At 48.2% G+C, this 24,505-nt stretch overlaps 1 protein-coding gene and 1 long non-coding RNA gene across 2 annotated transcripts; both read left to right on the top strand.

The window, feature by feature from the left end:
• The first annotated feature begins 1,868 nt into the window (after window positions 1–1,868).
• On the top strand, window positions 1,869–14,730 carry LOC143841753 (uncharacterized). The gene is made up of 3 exons (XR_013232785.1): window positions 1,869–2,037; window positions 11,023–11,193; window positions 14,430–14,730. It is a non-coding gene; the product is annotated as an uncharacterized LOC143841753 (long non-coding RNA).
• A 3,648-nt stretch (window positions 14,731–18,378) lies between these two features.
• Window positions 18,379–21,991, top strand: HTR1A (5-hydroxytryptamine receptor 1A). Its single transcript, XM_077347220.1, has one exon. The coding sequence runs from the start codon at window positions 18,874–18,876 to the stop codon at window positions 20,155–20,157; it is 1,284 nt and encodes a 427-aa protein (XP_077203335.1). The 5' UTR covers window positions 18,379–18,873; the 3' UTR covers window positions 20,158–21,991.
• Window positions 21,992–24,505: the final 2,514 nt, after the last annotated feature.

Genomic DNA, 24,505 nt, shown 5'->3' with positions numbered 1-24,505 from the left:
CTGCTGACTCCCTTTAACTGCCTGAATGAATCCTTGACTTGCTGGATTGAGTTAAGGCATTGATTGCATTCTGTCTGTCGCTTGGCATTCTGTTTTTGAAATACTGATTCTCTCTGCCTTGCTCATCTGTGCTTCTGTCCAGCAGAAAGCTGAAACCAACACAGGGTCAAGGGAAACAGCTGGCTTCCCTCCCTTTCCTAGGGGAGATGGAAGGTGGGAAGAGACTGAGGATGGGGCAATTTACCAGCAACAGAGCCTTTCATAGAGGCCGGCACCTCTTCCACCCAACAAGCAGCATAAAGAGGAAGAAGAGGATAGATAAGCCCTATGACCCCCCCCATTGGCAGAGTGCTCTCTCCTTGTTGGTGGTACACCCCCCATTGAGGGTCAATCAGGTAGAAAGTGAGTTTTCTGCATGCACTTTGAACTGATTGGCCCTCATTGGCAGAGTGAAATTTGAACTGATTGGCCCTCATTGGCAGAGTGCTCTCACTCTATTGGTGGAACATCTCCAGATAGGGTCAATCAGGTAGGGAGCAAGTTGTCTGCATCCACTTTCAACTGATTGGCTCTCATTGGCAGAGTGAAATGTGAACTGATGAGCCCTCATTGGCAGAGTTCTCTCTCCCTATTGGTGTTACACCCCCAAAGTTTTGAAATTCATAATGGGAGTTCTGTGCAGAGCAATGAAAGCTGAAGGGAACAAAAAGAATCTTGGCAGAATGTTAAATCATGGAGGGAGGACAGAGAACAATTAATTTATTACTGGCAAGAATCTGTACCCTAGTACATTCTTCCTATATGCCATAGGCAAGGAGGAAGGGATGAGTGGGATGCTGTCCTGTGTATTCACCTTTATTGTGCCAAGAGAATTCCTGTGCTGCTTCCATCCTTATTAGGTGCCTCCCTTGAATGCTTGTCAGTTGTTTGCTAGCTGCGTGTCCTTTGGTTTATGACTTCTGTGTGGGTGGCAAAGTGATGACTATGTGGGCTGTTTGTCCTTGGCAGCCCAGCGTTGGCTATTTCTGTTTTACTTAGCAGTAGTGACACTATGAACTTGAAATGTGTAATCTCAGATTGTGACACACACACACACACACACACACCCCTGGCCCAAATAACAAAACTTCACCCCTTTTTCAGTTAGGCTAGAAAGCATTTACTCCTGCTCCCTTGACACTACCCCACTCTTCCTTCTCAGCTCCTCCCTTTCCAGTGAAAAACTGATCTTTGTTCATGGAGAGAGGGCAGCCTGTGATGAGGACTGAGGAATGCCCACTGTACCCAGAGGAGATTGCACAGAGAGGCTCTCATTGACTGGCAAAAACAAACTCCATAAATCCTGGCTATTGTTTCCTGACAGGGATTAAGGGATTTTCCATTTTATCTGTCTCCTAGTTCAAGAGGCAGAGAAAACCGCACCTTCTATCAACCCCAGCAGGAAATTATGCCTGTGGATTATGGGATTTCTCCTTTTACAGTTAATGAGGTCAAGGATGATGCTTTTCTGTCCAAAGAGCCCTCCTTATTTGAATAGGTGAGGTTTCTCTTATTGGCTGGAAGGGCTTCCCCCATTGGCCTGCTTGAGCATTGTGTCAAGCATGTGCAAAACTTGCCACAAATTGTTATGGGAGTGCTTTTAAAAAACAAAATTGGTGGTGTTGCTGGTTGCTATTCCATAGTATCCAGATACATAAATATATAGTATCCACACTGGGTAGTGTCTATACTTCACTACTTGGCAGTCATTTTCTCTGCTCCACCTTGGGTAGGTGATGGGAGCTGAATGAGTTAACAGAATGCACAGATACTGACCGCCTGAATGAAACCCCCAAGTCAGCAGGGATTAAGATCTGTGGATGGGGCTGGTCAGTGTGTATTTTTCCGGGCAGACACAGAGGTCAGAGTCTAGCTAGGCAAAGAGTGTGTAAGCAAAATGTACTGAATAAAGACTGGGGTGAGGAGAAGCCCCCCAAAGAAGAGAAGATTCCTTTTGCTCCAGACACCTGTGTCGTATGTGTCCTTTCATTCCTACAGGTAAGTGGTGGGTTTTACGGCTTGCATTGTCACAGCTACTGTAATCACTCCTTTCTCCAGCATTGTTGCTCTTTCCTGGTATGAGCTGTACAAAGTTTGTAGCCTATCTCCATATAAATTTTATTTTTAAACAAGATTTATATCCCACCTTTTTGCCCTCACAAGGGCCATCAAGGTGGTTAACAAATTAAATGCACATAATAAAATCACATTTTAAAACCATTCAAACCAACCCCCCCAAACTAACAATCATTACAACAATTAAGGCCAGAGCTGAACTACATTAAAAGATATAAAATAACAATTAAAACAAGTAGGAGAGATCACTGAGGAAACAGCAAAAGAAGCACAATAGTCTTCACCTACCGGCAGAATATAGCAGCAGAAGGAGACTGCTAAATCTCCCTGGGAAAAGATCTCGAGTTTCGATGGAGCCCTTTCCTGGGAAGCTAGCTGCTGAATTTGATCAGGCGAGGGCACCTGGAGCCAAGCCTCTCAAGATGACCATAGTGGTTGGGTACTGATAAAGGTAAACATATTGCATTACTGTACTCATGCAACACAATTCACTGCATTTTCAATCTCCAAGGATGTTTGTGTGACATCCTTTTAAAAACAGATCATAAATCAAGAGCCCCTTTTAACTTAAATGGCATCTGAGGCACTTTCCTAAGGCTGGGAAATTTGCCCAGTTACATTATTTAACTGTGGGCAAATTTAGGCTTGAGGTAGGATTTGCAACACTGGCTCAGCAAATGCAAGATTTTGGCAAAGGTGTCTAGACATGGAAACATTTGGGGAAGAAGTGATGTTACTTCTTGGTGCTGCTCATTGGGGAAAGAAACTGAGGCTGGGGTAGGTCTCCTGCCCCAGGTGGATAAATGGGAGGCCTTGCCTGAATTACTGTCTCCAGTATTCAGAGCTAACTTTATGTCCTTTCTGGATCACTCCAGTTCCCTGTGGAAGACAGCTTTCTCTTTTTCACAGGCATGTAAGATGTCTCATCCTGTGTTTGCAGATTTCAGCCTTTAGATATTAGCTGGAAAAATCCTTGCATGTCACATTGAATAATGTCACATTTCCCCCTTTATAAGCAATGCCATTAATATATTGGAACAAACATTCTTATGGATTATAGGCAAAGGCAGTCTGGAGAGGTCATCTTTAATCTTTAGCATTACCCAGACAGGGAAAGAGAAACAAGAAGTCATAAGTAGGATGTCATGGCTGATCATTTAATTTCTAAATGATCAGTTTTAAGAAGTGCAGTTTGTGTCTCTAAATATTTCATAATATTTGGGGGACTGCCTGGGAACACCGTGTCATGCAGGAATAGATCCCAATGCATTATCTGAAAGCAAAACAAGGACAGTTGAGTCATTACAGAGTAAAGCCCCAAATCTTTATGAATGTCCTTCTCTTTCATGTGTCTGCATCTTCCTGAATCACTTTGTCTATGTAGATGGAAGACCATTTTAACCAATGGGAAGCATATCACTTGCAAGAATTCCCTAAATGCCTCCTTCTCTTAGGAAATACCCTGGGAAATTTGTGATATCCCGAGCTGTTATTGCAGTCTCCATCTTAGGTTTATCTGCCTGCTTTGAAACTAAGGACATGCAAAAAACAAAAACAAAAAAAAACCCCTCACTTATCCACATACACCTTGCTTTGAAGCAGGAGGTTTGGATGCAGCTAGGAAGAATGGTTGACTGCTTCTGCTAGTCAGCATCTTGTCCATGATGCCAGCTGACATCAAGATCACTCTGGGATGATCCAATGCACTGAACTGAGGCATCACAGAAAGTTGCATCTGGCTAGAAAAATCGTGACATAATCTGGAGAGCAGCACTAAGTGCCTTCTGGGGTGGTGGTAGTGGGAGACCTCAAGTAACTGCAGCTGTTCTCTGATTCCCCAAGGCATGAATGGAACAAAACATATGAAATGGCAAGCTTGTTGGAGCTAAATATGCATTTAAACAATGCCTGGATGGGACACCTGGAAGCACTGTGTTCTGCTTTAAGTTCTAGGAAAGAAAGCTGAGATGTAAATCAGCATTGTGGCTGGTGTAGGAGACAACCAGATATTATGACCTCTGTGGCTATTGATAGACCTCTGCTTTGCTTAGCACAGTGGTTCTCAACCTGGGGGTCGGGGACCCTTTGGGGGTAGAAGGGCCCTTTCAATTTATATACAATCATGAACAATGGATTTTCATGCTATTGGTCAGTTTTGGCTTAATTTCTGTGAAAGAACACTTGTATCATTTTAGGGTTGGGGGTCACTACAACATGAGGAACTGTATTAAAGGGTCATGGCATTAGGAAGGCTGAGAACCACTGGCTTAGCATGTTTGTGAGCTGTTTCTGACCGGAAATGGAACATTGACTACCTTGAAATGGTCCAAACAGAAGCACACTGCAATCTTTTTAGACTTTTCAGGCTTTACTTCTTAGGCAGAGCAAAAGAGAATGAAGTTTACTGTTTTATTACGTCGTTGAATTCAGACTCTATAAAAAACAAACTGACCTGGGAGATCAGTGAATTGTCATTTCTGACTCAGATTCTTAGGATTTTCCCTTTGCAGTTACCAATGAAATGTTCTATTATTTTAGACTCTGGGGCAACAAATGATATATCTGTAATTTCCTATAGAAATAGGATTCCTGTTGATTCCCTTATATAAACTAACCATGGAAAGTGCTATTTAATAGGGATGGGCATGTACAGTGACACTAATTGGTGAAATGGCTTGCAGCCATTTAAACCTAACGGCTGACAGGTGGACTTGCCAAGTTATTAGGTTTAAATGGCTGCAAATAATTTAACTTGTCCATTTCACTCCACTTCCTTTGAAATGGGGGAAATTGAAACAGATGGGTTACAGAGAAAACCTAAAGGGACATTTATTTATCTCCTACTAGTGCTACTTAGGCTGTTTCCCTTTTTGTTCTGTCAGGAGAAAAGGGGCTTTGAGCTGACTAGGGCATTTCTGTTTGATTTGGGACCGCATCTCCTGGAAATTTTCAGTTCATGCCTATCCCTACTGTAAACTCCTTTGCAACTGAAGGAGCTGTAAAGATTGGTATTTAAATGTGTGCATTTAAAATAGAATTACTCTTCATAAAATGCTAATGAAACATCTCCATAAACTGATAGTAAACATTATAAAAGTGGCTGAAAATAATATTATTTTATTTTTCCCCAGTGACTTGATACCAGTTCATATAGGCATCTATGAGGGCACCCTGGTAAAATTAAGATGGGGGCACCAGAAAAATTCTGAAGGCACTCCTCATCAAGACAAAAGGGAAGCAGCCTGAATAACTCTGACATGTGCCTAAGGGCATTTCCTGACAGAACAAAAGGGAAACAGCCTAAGTAGCACTAGTAGGAGATAAATAAATGTCCCTTTCCCACATAAAAATGCATATGTTATCTCAATGATTAGCTATAGTTGTTGTTGTTGTTAGTCGCAAAGTCATGTCTGACCCATTGTGACCCCATGGATTAGCTATGATAAAGTTAAAGGTAAAGGTATCCCCTGTGCAAGCACCAAGTCATGTCTGACCCTTGGGGTGACGCCCTCCAGCGTTTTCATGGCAGACTCAATACGGGGTGGTTTGCCAGTGCCTTCCCCAGTCATTACCGTTTACCCCCCAGCAAGCTGGGTACTCATTTTACCGACCTCGGAATCATAGAATCATAGAATCATAGAGTTGGAAGGGGCCATACAGGCCATCTAGTCCAACCCCCTGCTCAACGCAGGATCAGCCCTAAGCATCCTAAAGCATCCTAAAGAAAAGTGTGTATCCAACCTTTGCTTGAAGACTGTCAGTGAGGGGGAGCTCACCACCTCCTTAGGCAGCCTATTCCACTGCTGAACTACTCTGACTGTGAAAAATCTTTTCCTGATATCTAGCCTATATCGTTGAACTTTAAGTTTAAACCCATTACTGCGTGTCCTCTGCTCTGCAGCCAGCAGAAACAGCATCCTGCCCTCCTCCAAGTGACAACCTTTCAAATACTTAAAGAGGGCTATCATGTCCCCTCTCAACCTCCTTTTCTCCCGGCTGAACATTCCCAAGTCCCTCAACCTATCTTCATAGGGCTTGGTCCCTTGGCCCCAGATCATCTTCGTTGCTCTCCTCTGTACCCTTTCGATTTTATCGACGTCCTTCTTGAAGTGAGGAAGGATGGAAGGCTGAGTCAACCTTGAGCCGGCTGCTGGGATTGAACTCCCAGCCTCATGGGCAAAGATGGCTTACCACAGTAGTGGACAAGAGGCTCTTATAGCTATGATAACAAACCACAAATGCATGGGAAGATCTAGTCAGCAATCACCCCATTTTAGGCTTATTGTTTTTCCAGGGTACAACCATCAGTTCTCACTTGGTTCTTTGTCTATGCTGTAGAACAGCCAGTTCGTTCCAATCACTCAGCCCCTGGACTTTTGGGGTGTCACTTTTGCACCTACAAGTTTCTGCTCACCTTCCAACATTTTTATAGTATAAATTCAGCCCACCCAAGCCCCAAAACATTGCTGCAGCAATTCCCCTGGTCTTTCTTTCTAATGTCTTTGAGTAATTTGAACACAAAGTGCTTGGAGATTTGGAGATTGGCCTCAATCTCAATCTTCTTCAGTCTTCTTCTACCCAGAACCCCTTGGCCACTTTGCACAGGTGTGTATGTTTTTGTTTAGTCCCACCCCCCTTATTGTGCGCTTTTACTGCATAGATGTAGGTTGCCTAGGGTTAAATTTTCCCTCTGTGTTTTGTGTGTGTGAGCCTGCAGTTCTCTGAAGGCCTTCTGCTTTTCTTGACCTCTTTTTATAAATGAAGACATAGGCTTTGATTTTATTTTCCATCCATTTTATTTCTAGTAATCTCTCTGTTCCCAAAACAAATGCTACTACCAAAATCTGGACCTTGGCGTATACAGACAGTGATCCATAATTTAGTTTTCTCCAGATACATGTATGCGTGCACTTAACATGCAATGGGGATCAGATATTGGGGCTCACAAACTGGTAGGCCATTTGGGTAACACTCTAGAGAGATTTTTTTTTCCAAACTCCAGCCTGTAACTGAAGTCAAAATCTATCCACACATTTCTTCTGCTGATTCTGTCTGTGTACAGCCTTTTGCAAGGCCAGGACTTTGCAACGGCCTTGAAGATGGCGATGGAGCCGTAGTAATGTCGCTCAAGGCTCTCCTGCATGTAACTGCCAATAACTGGGTGCTGCTAATTAAGAGAGTCTCTGCTTTCGAGCTCCATAGAGGAGCCACCTATACCAAAGATAAAAGCCATCTATATGTAACTAGCAGCTCCCAATTTTTGACAAGGCCAGGAAACCTTTGTCTGACCAAGCCTGCTTCTGGTCAGAAAGGTCTCATTTCTGATTCAAGTTACTTGTGTTTGCATCTTTGCTGCTATTTCCCTTGGATTTGTCATTTGGGTTGTTTGCTGCCTGTGTCCTGTTTTGGGATCTGGACCTCTGCTTGGAAGACACCTGCATGGATAGCTGTAAGTCCTCACTTGACTCTCTTATTCGATTTCTGACCTCTTCCCTTTTCCTTCTTGAGTGAGACACCAATCTTAATTTGCAAGTAAATATGAACATTCTAGTGCTTTGTTATTGCAATGATGGTTTAAGCGTCCTAATTATTCCCACAACGAAGTTACATTTGATTATATCGAAGGTATTCAGTACTTCTTCTGCAAGGAACTTTGTCATCGCTGATTTCATTTGTGAATGTCATCACCTAGATTTTTAAATAAAACTGGATAATGAAACAAAGAAGGAGATTTAACACCACCCACAGCTGTGCTTGAGCTGACTGCATTCTGAAGCGGAACACATTTTTCTCCCCATCGTCTCAATGGGAGAAGTTAGCAGGACTGGGAGAAAAAGGATGAAAGAAATGAAGCACAGCAAGGTGGTCCATCCAGTCCAGCATCCTGTTTCTCACAGCGGCCAGCCAGTTGCCAGTTGCTGTGGGGAACACACAGAAGAAGAAGAAGACTTGGTTCTTATATGCTGCTTTTCTCTACCTGAAGGAGGCTCAAAGTGGCTTACATTTGCCTTCCTTTTCCTCTCCCCACAACAGACACCTTGTGAGGTGGGTGAGGCTGAGAGAGTCCTGATATTACTGCTCGGTTAGAACAGTTTTATCAGTGCCATGGTGAGCCCAAGGTCACCCAGCTGGCTGTATGTGGGGGAGTGCAGAATCGAACCCAGTTTGCCACATTCGCTGTCTGCACTCCTAACCACTACACCAAACAGGGCTTAGAGACCAAGCTTTCCCCTCAGCACTGGGTTTCAGAGGTCTTTGGTCTTTGTAGCTGGTGTCTCTCCCCCATACCCATGGGTAGTAGCTGTTGAGGGACTTCTCCTACATAAAATTGTCTAAACCCCTTTTAAACGTATCTGTGCCTGTGGCCATCACTACTCCCCTGGAAATGAATTCCGCAGGTTGATTCATTGTTAAATGGGAGACAGTACTTTTAAAATACAAAAATGTGCTCCTCTACTTTCTCTACATGTGAATGCTCAGTTGCCTGTCTTTTCTCCTACCGGGGCCAGTAGCAGCTAGAAATGATTGATTGTACTGGAGAAATGGTTCACAGGGCAGTAGTGGACCTGCCCCCTTGCTTTTCTGACATATTTAAGAACGGAAAGATCTCCAGTCCATCTTCATCAAAGATAACTTCACATCTCCTCTAAAGGTAAAGGCATCCCCTGTGCAAGCACTGAGTCATGTCTGACCCTTGGGATGACGCCCTCCAGCGTTTTCTTGACAGACTCAATACAGGGTGGTTTGCCATTCACTTCCCTACCAGCCTGGCTCTAATCTGTATGCCTCTTTGTATGACTTTTGTAATTATGATGGCATTGGCATGGCAGATTTCTTTTCCTGGAGGTGAGAAATTTGACCTTTCTCTCTACCCCCTCTCTATGCAGCTTTGCTTGCCAACGTGCCTGTGAATGCAAGCAAAATGGTTGCCCCCATACCTTACAGTGCCAGTACTTACATGGCATTAATTCAAGGCCATTCCTCCAAATCAGCAAGACTGCAATGACATTGGTGTAAACAACACTTTGGAAAGACAGACCTATCAGCCTAATCCCCTTTAGTGGCAAGACTGGTATGTGGGTGTAACTTTGCCAAGTGGTCAATGTTCTTGTCAATCACGTATCTGCTGAGTCACTTTCTTTTCTTCCAGTGTTCTTAAACTCTATCAGCCAGGAACCAAATAAAACAATTGGATCTGGATGTTTCTGAACATTTCCACCTGCTGTGCATTGTGCATGGTCTATAACAGGGGTAGTCAAACTGCGGCCCTCCAGATGTCCATGGACTACAATTCCCAGAAGCCCCTGCCAGCGAATGCTGGCAGGGGCTCCTGGGAATTGTAGTCCATGGACATCTGGAGGGCCGCAGTTTGACTACCCCTGGTCTATAACAATGATATTAAAGAATCCTATATTTTTAGGAGTTTTCTAGAAGAAGAAGAGTTGGTTCTTATATGCCACTTTCCTCTACCCGAAGGAATCTCAAAGAGGCTTACAGTGGCCTTCCCTTTCCTCTCCCCACAACAGACACCCTGTGAGGTGGGTGAGGCTGAGAGGCAGGTGAGGTGGAGAGAGCTTTGTTATTACTGCTCGGTAAGAACAGCTTTATAGTGTTGTGGCGAGCCCAAGGTCACCCAGCTGGTTGCATGTGGGGGAGTGTGGAATCAAACCCGGCTTGCCAGATTAGAAGTCTGCACTCCTAACCACTACATCAAGAAATTGTCTAATATCTGAATACACATCCCTGCTGTGCCTTAATACCTTGAAACTACCATAACTTCTGTCAGCTCGAAATAATTTTCCAGAATTTGCCTGTGGGAGCAAATAACCATAATTAATACTCGGATGTTTAAACGTTCCTTATGTACATTTTGTTGGACTGTATTCAACAGTGCTGCAAGGTAGTTCAGAACTGTCATCCCCTGGTTGCAAATGAGTTATATGGCTGTCTGAGATTGGTTTACAGTCTATTCCAGTCTAAACTCAGGGATTTGGGGCTTGAACTAGAGTAACTCTGGCACAGGGTTGCTCTGCTACTGGTCAATCCATCACACAAGCAAAAGGAAAATTTCCATATCAACCACCGGGAATTTTTCCATCTCGTCTCATGCTCTCAAAAGAAAAAGAAAACCACTAGAAGGCCAACTGTAAATGGAAACTTTTATTTCCTTGGCAGTTGACAGCCACAGTCTTGTTCATCGTTGTTGTAGTATAAGCTCTGTGACTCATTGTGTGCAAGGAACAAAAGAAAAAAGCAAGAGGGTTTGTGGACTAAATAAGCTGATAATTATGCATATTCATTTGTCTACATGCTGTGACGCTTCTGTATCACTCTTGTTAAGAAACTTAAGTAATAAGCCACGAAGTAAATTATTCTTCCAGAGCAACCCCTTCCCCAATAGACAGCGTTGGTTTGATTCAAGTGGGTAGCCCTATTGGCCTGAAGGAGCAGAACAAATTTAGAGTCCAGTGGCACCTTTAAGGCCAACAACTTTTTATTCCATAAAATAAGAATTTGTCGGTCTTAAAGGTGCCATTGGACTCTACATTTGTTCTGCATTGTTCTGAAATATTGATCCCCCTCAATGAAAATGCAGTCAGGCAAACATGGCAGATGCTGCCTAGCCTCTGCCCATCCTCCCTTAAGGATTAGAAGGAGGCCTCCTTGGCTCCTCCCCCCAGTGTCCCACTGCCAGTAACCAACAAGTGGGATGAAGCCCCAGAGGACAGCATAGGACTGTCACTTAAGAGCTGCCCAGTATCCTCCTGCTCCTTCTCCAGAACAAGGGGTGAGCCCACCAAATAGCAGTTAACTGAATTGGAGATCTTAACCAAAAAACAAAACAAAAGCTTAACTGATGCCAGGTAAGTGCTTGACTTCTTTTAATAATTTCATTAATTGTTTCAGACTGAGCTATCTAAACAAGTCACCATATTAAGAAAACGATGACATCACAGCACTTGGAGCGGGGACTCCCTCCAAAGAGGGGAGACGATGTCTTGTTAGGTGCCACTGGTAGATGGAAGTTGCAGCACCCCTCTATTCATGGATACACTCCGCCCTTCAGCGTTCTGCCAGGTTATAACCGATGCAATTTTCATGAAGCTGTGTCTGTGTTTTTAAAGGAATTGTTAATTTCAGTAGTCAGCTTCACCTTCCAGAAGAAAATAAAAGGGCTGCTTGGTTAGAGAGGAAGCAAAAGAAAAAAACAGAGGAAAGTTTGAGAGTGAGGGAATGGGACTAGGTTGCCATAACATCCTAGCTACCCAGATGGGCTGAGGAAGCATGGTGGGCAGCCTCAGTAACAGGACAGGCTCCAAGGGGATAGACAGTGCCCTGTCACCAGCATTTGAGTTGAGAAAGAACCTCCTTCTCCTTCTCCTTCTCCTTCTCCTTCTCCTTCTCCTTCTCCTTCTCCTTCTCCTTCTCCTTCTCCTTCTCCTTCTCCTTCTCCTTCTCCTTCTCCTTCTTCTGCAGGTGACACAATTAGCACACAAAGTGCTTGTAGCAGGACCTCTGCCATTTAAAAACATGAGTGTGTTTGATTCCCATTTTTTTCTGGCCATAGGGAGAACAATTAATATGGTATTGTTCCTTGTGCTTTGACTATTGGTGGATGCAGGAGGCCAGGAGGACCCCTCATTCCGTTACAGATAACCCCACCTTTCCCTCTCAGGAAATATAGTGAGTCCATTGGAGAAGTCAGCAGTGGGGGGGGGGGATACACATATCTGGGTTGCCACAGACCATGCCATATGCTACCCAGAGGCAGGCCCTTGAAGTAATATCATGGCTAAGATCCTGACCCAGGAGCCATTACTTCACAAGAGGTAACAGACCACGGAACAAAGCCACACTTTGAGCCACACTCTTCAACAGATGTGGACTTCCCAAGCAAATGGTTTAGGGACATTCTGCTGTGCTTGGACTGCTGCCCTAGCTATTTTCCACCTTTTGAAACAATTGAGGATGGGGGAATATTATTTGGATGCCCATAGAATTGGCCTCCCTGGGCCATTATTTTTGAAACTTGGGGGTTTTTGAGGAGAGGCTCTACCAGCTATGCTGAAAATGTAGTGCCTCTACCTCAGTCCCCCCATCCCAACCACTGATAGATTTAGGCTAGATTTGTTATTGACTTTAATGTTCCATAGGGTATAATGGAGCTGAATATATTTGGTATTCTGAAATGTTGCTGAATCCAAATACCAATAAAGGTATTTGTGTGTGTTGGCATATACTGATTTTTGGATCAAAATATACCGAAAAATACTGGGTGACTTTTTTTTTTTTGCATATGCCTAGTCTTGTCCTCAGTCTCACAAAGAGCTCTTCGCAAATTCCCTTGTTGGCCATTGCACAAGAGAAGGCAGCCTTTTCAACGCCTAAAGTATTCTTGAGTTTGTACAAATGCCACTAGAGTTTGAAAGGGCCATATCGGCCATATAGTCCAACCCACTGCTCAGTGCAGGATCATCTATGTTAAGTATCTGAGTATCTTCTAGAGTGGAACCCTGTAATCTGAATCTGCAGCCTTCTGAGACTTCTTTTCAGTGAAAATAATAAAATATGTTCCTATTCTCTCAGATGCAGGTCCCCTTCCACAATATCAGGATCATTCTAGTAATTTATTTTTTCAGAGTTGTTGTAAGGAATACAGAATAATATACATGAAGTACTTTGAATATTCAAGTGAATTACGAGTTGGCAACAGTTTCCAAGATGGGAGTTCAATGGAATGTATCCCCTTAGTATCTGTTTAGGATGTTAATCTGAGCCATAAATTATCTCAAGTCAGAGAGACACAGGGAGATAAATTGCCAGACCACTCTGTTATGTGAAGAATTCCCAAAATATCAATACAAACTGGTTCAGTGGGCAATGGAATAACAGATGAGAAGATCAACATAACTAAATCTAAACTCTTAGGAAAATCAGAGTTCCTGAGAAAACAATGTGTCACGTCAATTGGATTTAAAATGGCTGCAACTACCTGCTCAAAGAAGAGGCAGATCAGAAAGCTCAATGTAAGCAGCCTGCCCAGTCTGCCATGCAATAAAGCAGGAAAATGCAGTATTCAAGATTACTAGAAAAGGACTGAAAATACATGAAGGCCTGTCTGGGAAGAACTGCTAGCACCTGTTCTGAACTCTTCTCCACTCTGTGGATTAGTTTGTTAACAGCAGATGGGTTTGTTGTTTAGTAATTAGGGTTTGTTCCTGACCTGGATGGCCCAGACTAGCCCCGTCTCATCAGATCTTGGAAGCTAAGCAGGGTTGCCTTGTCTAGTATTGGATGGGAGACCTCCAGGGAATGCTAGGGCCTTGATGCAGCTAATGGCAAAGCACCTCTGAACATCTCTTGCCTTGAAAACTCCATGGCATTGCTATGTTAACTGTGATTTGACAGCACCCCTAAAAATAGCATTTATATTTTTTGTGTGAAAAGGGTAGTTTCCTGTTGTTGATTTTTTTTTGACATTTTTGAGTTTTCATTGAGAAAATCAGAGTAAAATTGCCCAGATAAACAAATAAAAGCAGATATATCTTCATAATGTCTATCCGTGGAGTGCCTGCATTAAGAACATACCTATTTCCCCCATCTAAAAAGGTAATTGATACAGAAGACATGTGCTTGTGCATGTGCGTGTGCATGCACGCGCGCGCACACACACACGACAACTAAAATGATGAGAAATGCGGTGGGCTCATCTTTCCTTAAGAATCAACTTTATTTACAACATGTTTTTGGAAAAAGTCACTATGAAACAACCTTACAGGGATGAGGCAGAGACTGTAAGTTGTACTTACACTTGAGTATTTTGTAAAAAGTGAATCATAGAATCATAGAGTTGGAAGGGGCCATACAGGCCATGTAGTCCAACCCTCTGCTCAATGCAGGATCAGCCCTAAGCATCCTAAAGAATTCATTCATTGATGGCCTATGTGGACTCCATAATTTTTGGAGCAACAGACAAGTAATTACTCAACAGTATCTCCTGGTCATCAATCCTATCACAAGAACTTCAGTGTGGCTGACAGCTTAAATTTTCAATTAATCTTTCCTTATGATTGCTAGAGAGGACTGGGCATTTTATTATAAAAGGGCAAAGGCAAGACAAAGATTATCCACATCCTACAGAACAGTGAGGAAAGAAACTCATTTTGTTGTCCACATGTAGATACCTGAGCCTCCTCCCATTTGTACTGAGATCCTTCTGGTTAGAGATGATGAGGATTCAACTCTAGGGCATTATAAGCTGCAACTCTATAATTGCATGGAATATATGAGAACATTTTCCCTTTGTCAACTAGGAAACCCATGATGCAACCTTTGTCTGAGAACAGTGAACGTGGATGAAGACATGCAGGGCTTCAGCACCATTGGAAGATATGGCCCTTTCATGGACTGACACAAGACCAGAAGCAGCAGTGATTCAACATGCAATTTAAATCTCCATTGGAAATCTGTTCCTCAGAATCAGGCAGATGGGGAAATAAGAGTAATTCCTCTTAAATGTCTATCCCATCCCATATTCCTAATTACGTGATAAATTATTAGTGTTGAGACCTAAAATGGAGCTTATGTTCAGAGGCAATAAACATTATACATTAATTTAATTGTGTGTGAATTAATTTATTTAAACATTACTATTCTGCCTTCCCTCTTGAGTCAAGATGGCTTACAATAACGAACCCCAACCCCCCCCCCAAAAAAAAGATGTCTTCTGTTCAAACTCTCTTGCATGCCCTGGCAAACAAGGAGGCCTTGCAGTGCCTCTTGAATATTTAGAGGGAGCCCCCTCCCTTTACTTCTTCAGGGACCCCAGTCCATAGAGTGCTGGAGACACAAAGGACAAGCAGGAGGACTAGTTGCTTCAAACACATCCTGTTTGGGCTTTCAAAGATGACCTGGCCGATCCATGCTGGGATTCAGAATAAAATCCACGATTGGCTAGAACTTTAATCTGACACATCAAGACTGTTGGTGCACTTCGTTTGCAAGAGAAAATGTGCAATTTTTCTTCTAAGCATGGCAGAATATGTATCAAATGGAGACCGTTTATTCACTACAAGCATCTTAAGAAAGGATGTTTAGAATCCCACCAAGGTACCAAATTTATTTCCCCCCAGGATTTTCAGCACCATCCACAAATAAAAGTTACATTCCTGCCAAAAAAATATGCTAGTTAGTTAAATTCATCATCAGAAGCAAACCTTCTGAACTGTTTGGAAGTGTTTGCTGTCTAGCAACATGTTTATTTAAGATGTGCCAATCCGATGCTCATTTCAGATTTTTCCTGGAGATGCTGTTCTCATTTCACCCTGTTGCATTCTTTTTACGAAGCTGTAATGTCCTGTATCGTCTGGAGATCACTAGTCCCAATTGTTGGTTGCATAGTAATTTCCTGCAATTCAAGTTTCCTTTGAGTGTGAGGCACACAGCCACAGTGTTGTTGTTGTTTTTGTTTTTGTGAAAGGACAGAATTCAGATGGCAGATTATAAAAACAAACACACCCCAAGGTAACCTCTTATCAACCTTTACCTAGTGTCTGCTTGTCCAAACGGATGTGAATCATGATAGATGGGACTCTCCAAAGTGCCTGTAGCACTTTGAAAAGATTTGAGGGGATGCTTTGTAAACAAATCCATTTAAAGATACTTCAAGGACACTAAACTGCAATGAGCCTTGCTCTGCCCTGCCCTTCCCCCATTCTTTCGTGGGTCATTGGGTTCTGTACAAAAAAAAAGAAAAAAGAAAAAAAGGCCATAGTAGAACTAACCTTTACCATAATGAAGAAGGTTTAGAAAAATTATGAGCACAGGCTTCTATGTTTGACAAAGGATCAACAGTAAAATAGACAGTGCCCTGCTGTTGTAAGTGAAGACATAAATAAACCTAGTAGCTGATTTATAACTGACGGTTTCCTTGGAACACCTACCTGCTCATTTTATAGTTCACTGAAAATCATTTCTCATTAGAGAGTCAAGTGCGTAGCCGTGTTGGTCTGAAACAGCACAACAAATTTAGAGTCCCGTGGCACCTTTAAGACCAGCAAAGTTTTATTCAAGGTGTGAGCTTTTATGTGCACGCACACTTCCTCCGATACAGTGTCATGGAATAGAAGTAATCAGTTCAAACTTATAGGTAGAGTGTGAGAGCAATTAACACACAGCATAATGAAAATGGTTAACAGATGCCAGAGATAAATAGGACAAAAACAGCAATTTGGATTTGTTTGTGTTCACTCATTAGAATAAAAGAAAAGGCCCGATAACTTCAGGGTAGCTCCCTCCCATATGTACAGCTTTGAAGTCAGCTGATAATCTCTTAAGGCTCAATCTCCTAGCAGCAAGGAATGAAGTGCTTCTGAGCATATGCAGTGTACTTGTCCCCTCACTGCATCCCACTCATTCTTCCTGCCCACTGGGGATATTTTAAGGCTTTTTGTTCCTTGCTTTGGCACACAGTCAGGAATCCTCCTTGCTCTTCACCTCTGCCACAAACAACCGTTTTCAATTGGGCCTATTCTGCACGCAATAGATAATGCACTTTCAATGCACTTTAGAAGTAGATTTTCCTGTTCTGCACAGGAAAATCCAGCTACCAAAGCACATTGAAAGTGCATTATCCTATGTGTGCGGAATGGACCCTGGAGTACATGAAGTGACTAATTCCAACTTCCAGGCAAGCACCCAGGTCCCCAAACCCCTCTGCTGTTCCATTTGGTTAAATGTTGATATATCTGTCTGCAAAAGGGTAGCAAGAAATGCTGGCCCAGAGCAGAGGCAGGTGAACGCAAGAGAACCTCTGAGCTACTGAGTGGATTTTGGCCCCCCTTCCCCCCCAACGCATTTGTATATAAACGGTGGAGGCAATGGAGAGATTAATAGAAGCTGAAGGGGAAGCGGAGCCGTTCCAGAGCCGGAGGGCTTGCATAGGAAACTACCTGGGGGTAGAATCCTTCGTGACTCTTCTCCCCTTTCCGTCCGGCTGTGTGGGGCGAGCTCGGTTAAGGGAAACGCGGCCTGTCCCCCGGTCTCCGTCGCAGGTCTGTCAGCCGAAGCTCGAGGCGGCGTGCCTGCAGGTGGCGACAAATGCCCTGGAAGCTTCGCGCTGTCCAAGGTCCTGAAATCCGGCGGCTGGGCGGCGAGCGCGGGGGACGAGCCTTGCCTCCGCCGGCGAGCCCGACCCCCAGAGAAGCGGCGGCCCCTTCTTGCTCCGCGCCCCGCTCGCTCGCTCGCTGGAAACCGGCGGCGGAGAGCCTCTCCGCCCCTCGCCAGCCTCTCCAGTCATTGCCCGTCCGCTCAGCTCAGCCATTTCATCCGGGCTAGCGGCGTGCAGAGCGGAGAACCCCGACTCGGGCGGAGAGGCACCACCAGTCGGCTTATGTCCTTCTTTCTTGTCCCTTCCCAATTTCTCCCGTGTGATCTGCGGCTCCCACTCCTTCCTTCCCGGCCGTGCTGCTGCTGCTGCCGGCGGCGTTAAGGGTTCCAAGCGGGGCAGGTGTGAAGGAGCGATCCGAGGCAGGCGGGAGGAGGGCGGGGGGACAGGGAGTGGCTGCTCACGGAAAGTTCTCTTTCACTTTCGTAGCGAGTCTCCGGTTGCCCTGACGCCAGTTTAGACAGGGGAGGGCGGCTACCTGGCTGCTCTACTTTCTCATGGGGAGTGGGAGGTGGGAAAGAGGTGAGTAAGGGCTCGTGTCCTTCCTCCCCTCACCCCGCCCCCCGTTCCTATTGATTTGTGAGCGGGCATAGAGAGGCTGCTCCGGATCCCAGTGACGAAAGGGACCCCCCACCGGACTATAATTCAAACCGTCGAGAAACCACACGCAGGTTTCCGGGGGGGGGGGGCGGGCGGGGAGGAGAAGTGGAAAGGAGGGGCGGAGGGAACAAACCAGGGAGGAGGGGAGAGGTGGAGGCACAAAACGCGGTGGGCAAGAGGGACCCGCCGCACTTCAACGGTAGAGAAGGGAGTCCGAGAATAAGGGAGAGGAGGAGGAGGGAGGAGGAGGAGGAGGGGACCCCGCAGGCTGAAAGAGGAGCCAAGTGAGTGACAGAAGAGAGGGAAGTAGAGCAGAGGGAAGGGAGGGCAGAGCGAGAGCGAGACGGGAACCGCCAGTGAGCGCTACAAAAGGGGGGAGCAGTCGCAGAAAGAGACGGCAGCGGCGAGGGCTTGGAGAGGGGAGCAGAGGCGCGCGGGGAGGGGGCGGCCAAGAAGGGACCGGGAGGCGCAGGGAAGTCAGAAGGGGCGGCGGTGAGGGAAAGAAGCGGGGGAAGCCAAGAGGGCGCCGCGGGCGGGCGGGCGGGCGGGCCGGGAGCCCCCGGACGGAGCCCGAGAGGACAGGAAGTGCGACGAGAGGCTGCCAGGAGCCCGGCTCAGCCGCGCACGGCGGCGGGGGTGGCGAGGCGAGGCGAGGCGCGGGAGAGAAGGAGGCAGGCAAGTGGCCGCCGCTGGCGCCAGGGCTCCGGAGGCGCGGCGCGGTGGAGGGCGAGGGAGGGCAGCCAGGCGAGAGGAGGCGCTTGGCGCTGCTCCCTGGGATGCCCGGCCAGGGAGGGGATGCAGGCGGCGCGCCGGGGCTGGGACTGGCACAGGGACTGGCGCTGGCCAGAGGCTCCGGCCGCCCGCCCCTCGGCCCCCTCGCCTTAGCCCGCTGAGCGCCTGGCGCCGTCTGGGGGCCATGGAGCCCGGCGGGAAGCGCTGCCCGCCGCAGCCCGAGTGAAGGCGCCGCCTTCTTGCCCCGCGCCGCGCCAGGCATGGAGCTGGCCGCCAACGGCACGACGGAGGGCGCCGCCGGCAACGCCAGCCAGCCGGCGCCGGCCAGCCTGGGCTACCAGCTGGGCACGTCGGTGGTGCTGGGCGCGCTGATCCTCTTCGCCGTGCTGGGCAACGCGTGCGTGATCGCGGCCATCGCCCTGGAGCGCGCCCTGCAGACGGTGGCCAACTACCTGATCGGCTCGCTGGCCGTCACCGACCTGATGGTGTCGGTGCTGGTGCTGCCCATGGCCGCCCTGTACCAGGTGCTGGGCAAGTGGACGCTGGGCCAGGTGACCTGCGACATCTTCATCTCCCTCGACGTGCTCTGCTGCACCTCGTCCATCCTGCACCTGTGCGCCATCGCCCTGGACCGCTACTGGGCCATCACCGACCCCATCGACTACGTCAACAAGCGCACGCCCCGGCGGGCCGCCGCCCTCATCAGTCTCACCTGGCTGATCGGCTTCCTGGTCTCCATCCCGCCCATGCTGGGCTGGCGCACCCCCGAGGACCGCTCCGACCCCAACGCCTGCACCATCAGCAAGGACCCCGGCTACACCATCTACTCCACCTTCGGCGCCTTCTACCTGCCGCTCCTGCTCATGCTGGTCCTCTACGGGCGCATCTTCAAGGCGGCCCGCTTCCGCATCCGCAAGACCGTCAAGAAAGCCGACAAGAAGCAGCCGCCGGCCCAGCGGGAGGCGCCCACCTGCCTGGCCCTGGCCCTCACGCCGGCCGGCCCGCCGCCCCAGCGCAGCAACGGAGGCCTGCCCCCGACGGCCAAGACTTGGAGGAGCGCCGTGGAGCCCCAGGCCGGGGGCAGCGCCTGCCTCAACGGGGCGGCCCGCCTGGGCGAAGACGGCCCGGGGGCGCCGCCCGGCCTACAGGTGCTGGAGGCGAGCCCGTCCAACTGCCCCAAGGGCCACCTGCCCCTGCCCGACCACCCCGCCGCTCCCGCCGCCGCCACGCCGGGCCCCGAGCGCCGCCACGAGCCCAAGAGCGCCGAGGCCAAGCGGAAGATGGCCCTGGCCCGCGAGAGGAAGACGGTCAAGACGCTGGGCATCATCATGGGCACCTTCATCCTCTGCTGGCTGCCCTTCTTCATCGTGGCGCTGGTCCTGCCCCTCTGCGCCTCCTGCCACATGCCCGAGGCGCTGGGCGCCGTCATAAACTGGCTGGGCTACTCCAACTCCCTGCTGAACCCCGTCATCTACGCCTACTTCAACAAGGAGTTCCAGAGCGCCTTCAAGAAGATCGTCAAGTGCAAGTTCTGCCGGCAGTGACCGGCCGGGGGGGGGGGAGGGGAGAGGAGGGGAGGGGAAGAGTGGCAGGGGCATCTCCCCGTCTTGCCCCTTCTGCTTGACGGACCCCCGGCCCCTTCCCCGGGCCCCGCTGGGACTCGCAATGCCGGCAGGCTGGGGCCCCTCGGTCCTCCCGCCTTGAGCGGGCCCCCACCCGACGGACGGACGGACGGACGCTGCCCTGCGCCCTGCGCCCTGCGCTGGTCCCAACAGACCGAGAGAGGCCCGGCCAGACTCTCCCGGCGCCGCCGGCCACGCACTGTCCCTTTTCCGAACTGCCACCAGCCGGCCCAGGAAGGTAGGACGCCTCTCGGAAGGCCGGCTGTCCACCGGGGGGATTGGCGCTTCCCGCCTCGGCTCCTTCTCAGAGTTTTCGTCCTACTCCGACGGTCCGCAAGCCTCAGGCCACCCCGTGATCTCGCGAGACCTGTGGGGGTGGGGGTGGGGCAAAGAATCGCGGACCCGAAAACGAGGGGCGATCGACCCGAGCTGAAACCACAAGAAGCCATCCTATGCATCCCGGTGCCCTCTAGTCTCCTCCCCGCCTCCCTCCCCCCAGTCATTCAACCCGAAGTCGTAAACTTTGCTTCTCTCAAGGCTGAGTAAGTGGCAACTCTGCAAGGGAGCGAAGCAACCGAGGGGCGTGTATGGGTGTGGGCCACTTGTGAAAGGGTGTGTGTGTGTGCGCGCGCGTGCGTGTGTGTGTCGGGGGGAGGGACAGAAGCGCGGATCCGTCGTCCCGCCCGCGTTCAACGTGCCGTGTCAACTCGCCAGCCCATCCGTCCGTCCCGTGTCCCGCTGCTCGTTGTGTCTGTCGCCACGCAAAGGGGAGCCGCGCAACTGTGGGCCAAGACAGGCCAGGCCGCCCCCCAGGACGCTCCCTCGGCAGCCGGTCTCGGGGAGTTCCGCCGGAGTCCGCCTCTTTTGCTTGGGAGCCAGACCCGACGCGCGCCTCGACGGGGCTCGACTGCGGAGGGAAGCGCCGCCGAGCGGGCTGCGGGCAGGAGCCGTCCGAATGAGCAGGAAGCATCCCCGGGGTGGAGTGGCCGGAGGGAGGAGCAGGTGGGCCGGCGGCTGGATGCTCGCGGCCCCGTCCCCCTGGACGCTTCTCGGGGCCAGGGAGGAGGAGGAGGGACCCCGAGCCCCCCGAGCCCCCCGAGCCAGGACGGTCCCGCTCAGTCGAGGGCGGGAGGACTTGGCAGACTGAGCCGGCCTGATCCAGGGACGCGCTCCGGGGCACACTTTGGCCGAGAGGTTTCCTTGGGAATCTGGGCCCGGCCCACACCTCGGGCGGGGAGGAAGTGCAGAAAGAGCCCCCGCGAGTCAGGAGGGACGCGAACAGAGGCAGCCCGCCGGCCCCCAAAATGCATCTTTTGGGGGAGGAAGGAGCGCGGCCGGGCGGAACGGCGTGTCTGAGCCCCCCTGGCCCCGGCCTTCCCGATGTGCTGCCCTGGATTTACCCCTGCTGGCTGCACGTCTCCAGACACTCCCGAGGAGACGCCGGCACTGGAGGGGAGCGGATTGGCTGAGCGGGCCCCCCAGCTTGGGCGGGAAGAGGCTGCTGCGCCTTTCAGAGAGACAAAGCAAGGGAGAGATCAAACAGATCTGGCCAGAAATCAAAGCGATGGGTAATATAATAATGGCATTAGGGAAGGCTCCCAGGCTCTGTCCCCTCCCCCACTCCCCATGGCCACAGATCTGGTTCTGTCCCTAGTGATGGCACAGGAGGAGAGAAGGATTGCAGACTACAAGTCCTCACATTTTCTATTTTTAAAAAAGATGCACTTTACAGCAAGGGTAGTCAACCTGTGGTCCTCCAGATGTTCATGGACTACAATTCCCATGAGCCCCTGCCAGCAAACGCTGGCAGGGGCTCGTGGGAATTGTAGTCCATGAACATCTGGAGGACCACAGGTTGACTACCCCTGCTTTACAGGACACTAGAAGGAAATAGGTGATCTACCGCACTACCTGCAATTCTATAGGGAAAAGGGCGATTTAACCCTTTTCATTATAATATCTCCCCTTTAGGATGTCCGTCAGAGGATCTCTAGGACCCACTAGAATGTTTTGTGCCATTCCCCTCGCTGGTACCGGTAATGCCATGGAGGTGCTCTCCCACAAGCCACATCCCTTTCAGCGGGGTGTGGATAGGGATGGCAAGCTTAAGGCAAGGGTCAAAATGCCCACTACGCCAGCCTCCTGAGAACTTTTCTTGGAATTGTCTGGCAAGGAGGTACAAATGAGAGAGGGACATGGCTGGAGACCCCACTGCAGACAGAGGGAAGGAGATGAGATATGGGTCTGCATTGAGGATGATTTCTAGGGAGGCATTATGCACATGTAATGGTCAGATTTGGATTAGCAATACTGTTTTTCTTATTTTAAAAGTAAAGACCCAGAAGTAGACGACTAGATTTCTGCTGCACAGAATTGTTCCAGAAAAATACACACAGATACCCTTTTTCATATAATCCCCTGAGGAGCATCCTAGATAATCAGTCCACAGCACGACCAAAAAGATAACAATAAAAGAGCCAGGTATTTTTTTCCCCCAGATTCCAGATTTCCCCAGGTCTTGATGGTGTGGAAGCAGGATCCCTGCCCTCAAATAACACATCGACTTAAATTACCACTGTTGTACGGAATGTAGCAAAAGGAGAGTTGTAGGCACCTACTGGTCAATGCCTGTGACACCGTCATTTAGAACACCCCTGATTCATTGCCAATCCAATTTAAAATTCAGCGTTAGGAATGATAAACAAGTTCAACGGTGAAAAATACCGATTCTTTAGATGCTGAGACTCTGCTAAAATACTAAATGTGAATGTGTGGCCCTTTAAAAATTAGGTTTCTTTTGAAGAATAATAAGGCCCCATATAGGGAAGAAGCCCCATAAAGGAAAGAGGTTGTTTTAAGGAGGGTATGAATGTTCTTTTTGGAGCATGCTGTACCAGTAAAGAGATGTATGGAGCATAATGGATGTACTCTGCTTTGGGAATATAATACCGGAGCTATTATGCTTATGTTGTAGGCTGATGAAAATGCCTATCTATTAGGACAGAGAATGCAGGCAGTGATTCAGGTCCCACTTGTTCTTCAGAGGTGCATCTGAAGTCTCTTTGAGCACTTCCACAGGATAAGTGGTTTGTAGATTTTAATCTTATAACTTAGTCGATGGGAGTTAAAAGATCTATAAAGCATCCTATCCCATGATTACAGCAGGTTACAGTAGATAGACCCCTACAGTTTGCAGGCCAAGAGACTCAAATCTAGTGAATTTCCGTAATTAAGGAGGACAAGGAAATTAAAAAATGGGATGTTGGAAAGAGAACAGCGACTACAATAAAATGCCCCAGTGAATGTAGGCGGAAACCTGAAGCATGCTTATTTAGAAGTCCCTTGAACTCAATGAGGTTGAATAAAGTTGTTTGGGATCGTGTTATACGCTGTTTCATTCAGCCCAACATCCACATTTCTTGCTCTGTTATTTTCCCAGCCTGTCTACAGCCTTTCCCTGACCAGCTCCCTCCCCCACAAGTAATCCTAGCCGACATGAAATGAATTGACTCCAGGATTTTTAGGCCAGGCTCGGATATGAGAGGAATTCATCCAAGTCCAATTCATCCAATTCATTTTGAAAATGGATTTTAAGTTTTGTTGGCTTCAAGCCCAAGAACACTTGGAAGTCTGTTCTGTCACAGTGAATTGGATTTACTTCCAAATTTGTATGTTTACACTCCAGGTGCTGTTAAAATGTCAGCCTTGTTACCTATGAGTCAGGAAGAATATGTATGAAAAAGTACTCTGTGTGTATACATGCGCAAGTCAGGCAGGTTCCAAATATTTAAAAGGTATAAAGAGAGCAGCTATTCTCCTTTTTTGTTGTTGTTGTTGCCAGGAAGTTTTCCAGTTTGAGGAACCAAAACAGATGATCGTCGTGAGGTCACCTGGGCAAGGGTACAAAATGTTAATGGCGCATTCTGACCTGGAATCATGTCCAGCTATGATGGGCCGAAAATCAGACGTTGCCTAAGTGAAAGGGTGTGTGTACGTGGGGGTTGCAGGTGACCCCCCAGGTCCTTTCCACAGCACTAGAAGACACAGCGAGGTGTCAGAACCCCAGTTTTGCACAGTGCCTCCTAGTTTCATACAGGGTACGGATCGTGACCTCGTCTTTACACTCCCCCCCCCGCCCCAATTCCCAGTTGGACAGGGATTGCTTATTTTTGCACTATTAGTCTGAAACCTTTGTGAAGTCTAAGATCTCATGCTTGAGCCAAAAAAAAAAAGAAAGAAAGAAAGAAAGAGAGGCGATCTTCCTGCTTAG

The sequence above is a fragment of the Paroedura picta genome, chromosome 7 (assembly GCF_049243985.1).
Source record: "Paroedura picta isolate Pp20150507F chromosome 7, Ppicta_v3.0, whole genome shotgun sequence".
In the NCBI taxonomy this organism is placed as follows: Eukaryota; Metazoa; Chordata; class Lepidosauria; order Squamata; family Gekkonidae; genus Paroedura; species Paroedura picta.
Note: the sequence above shows the minus strand (reverse complement) of the source record. Positions and strands in the feature narration are given on the sequence as shown.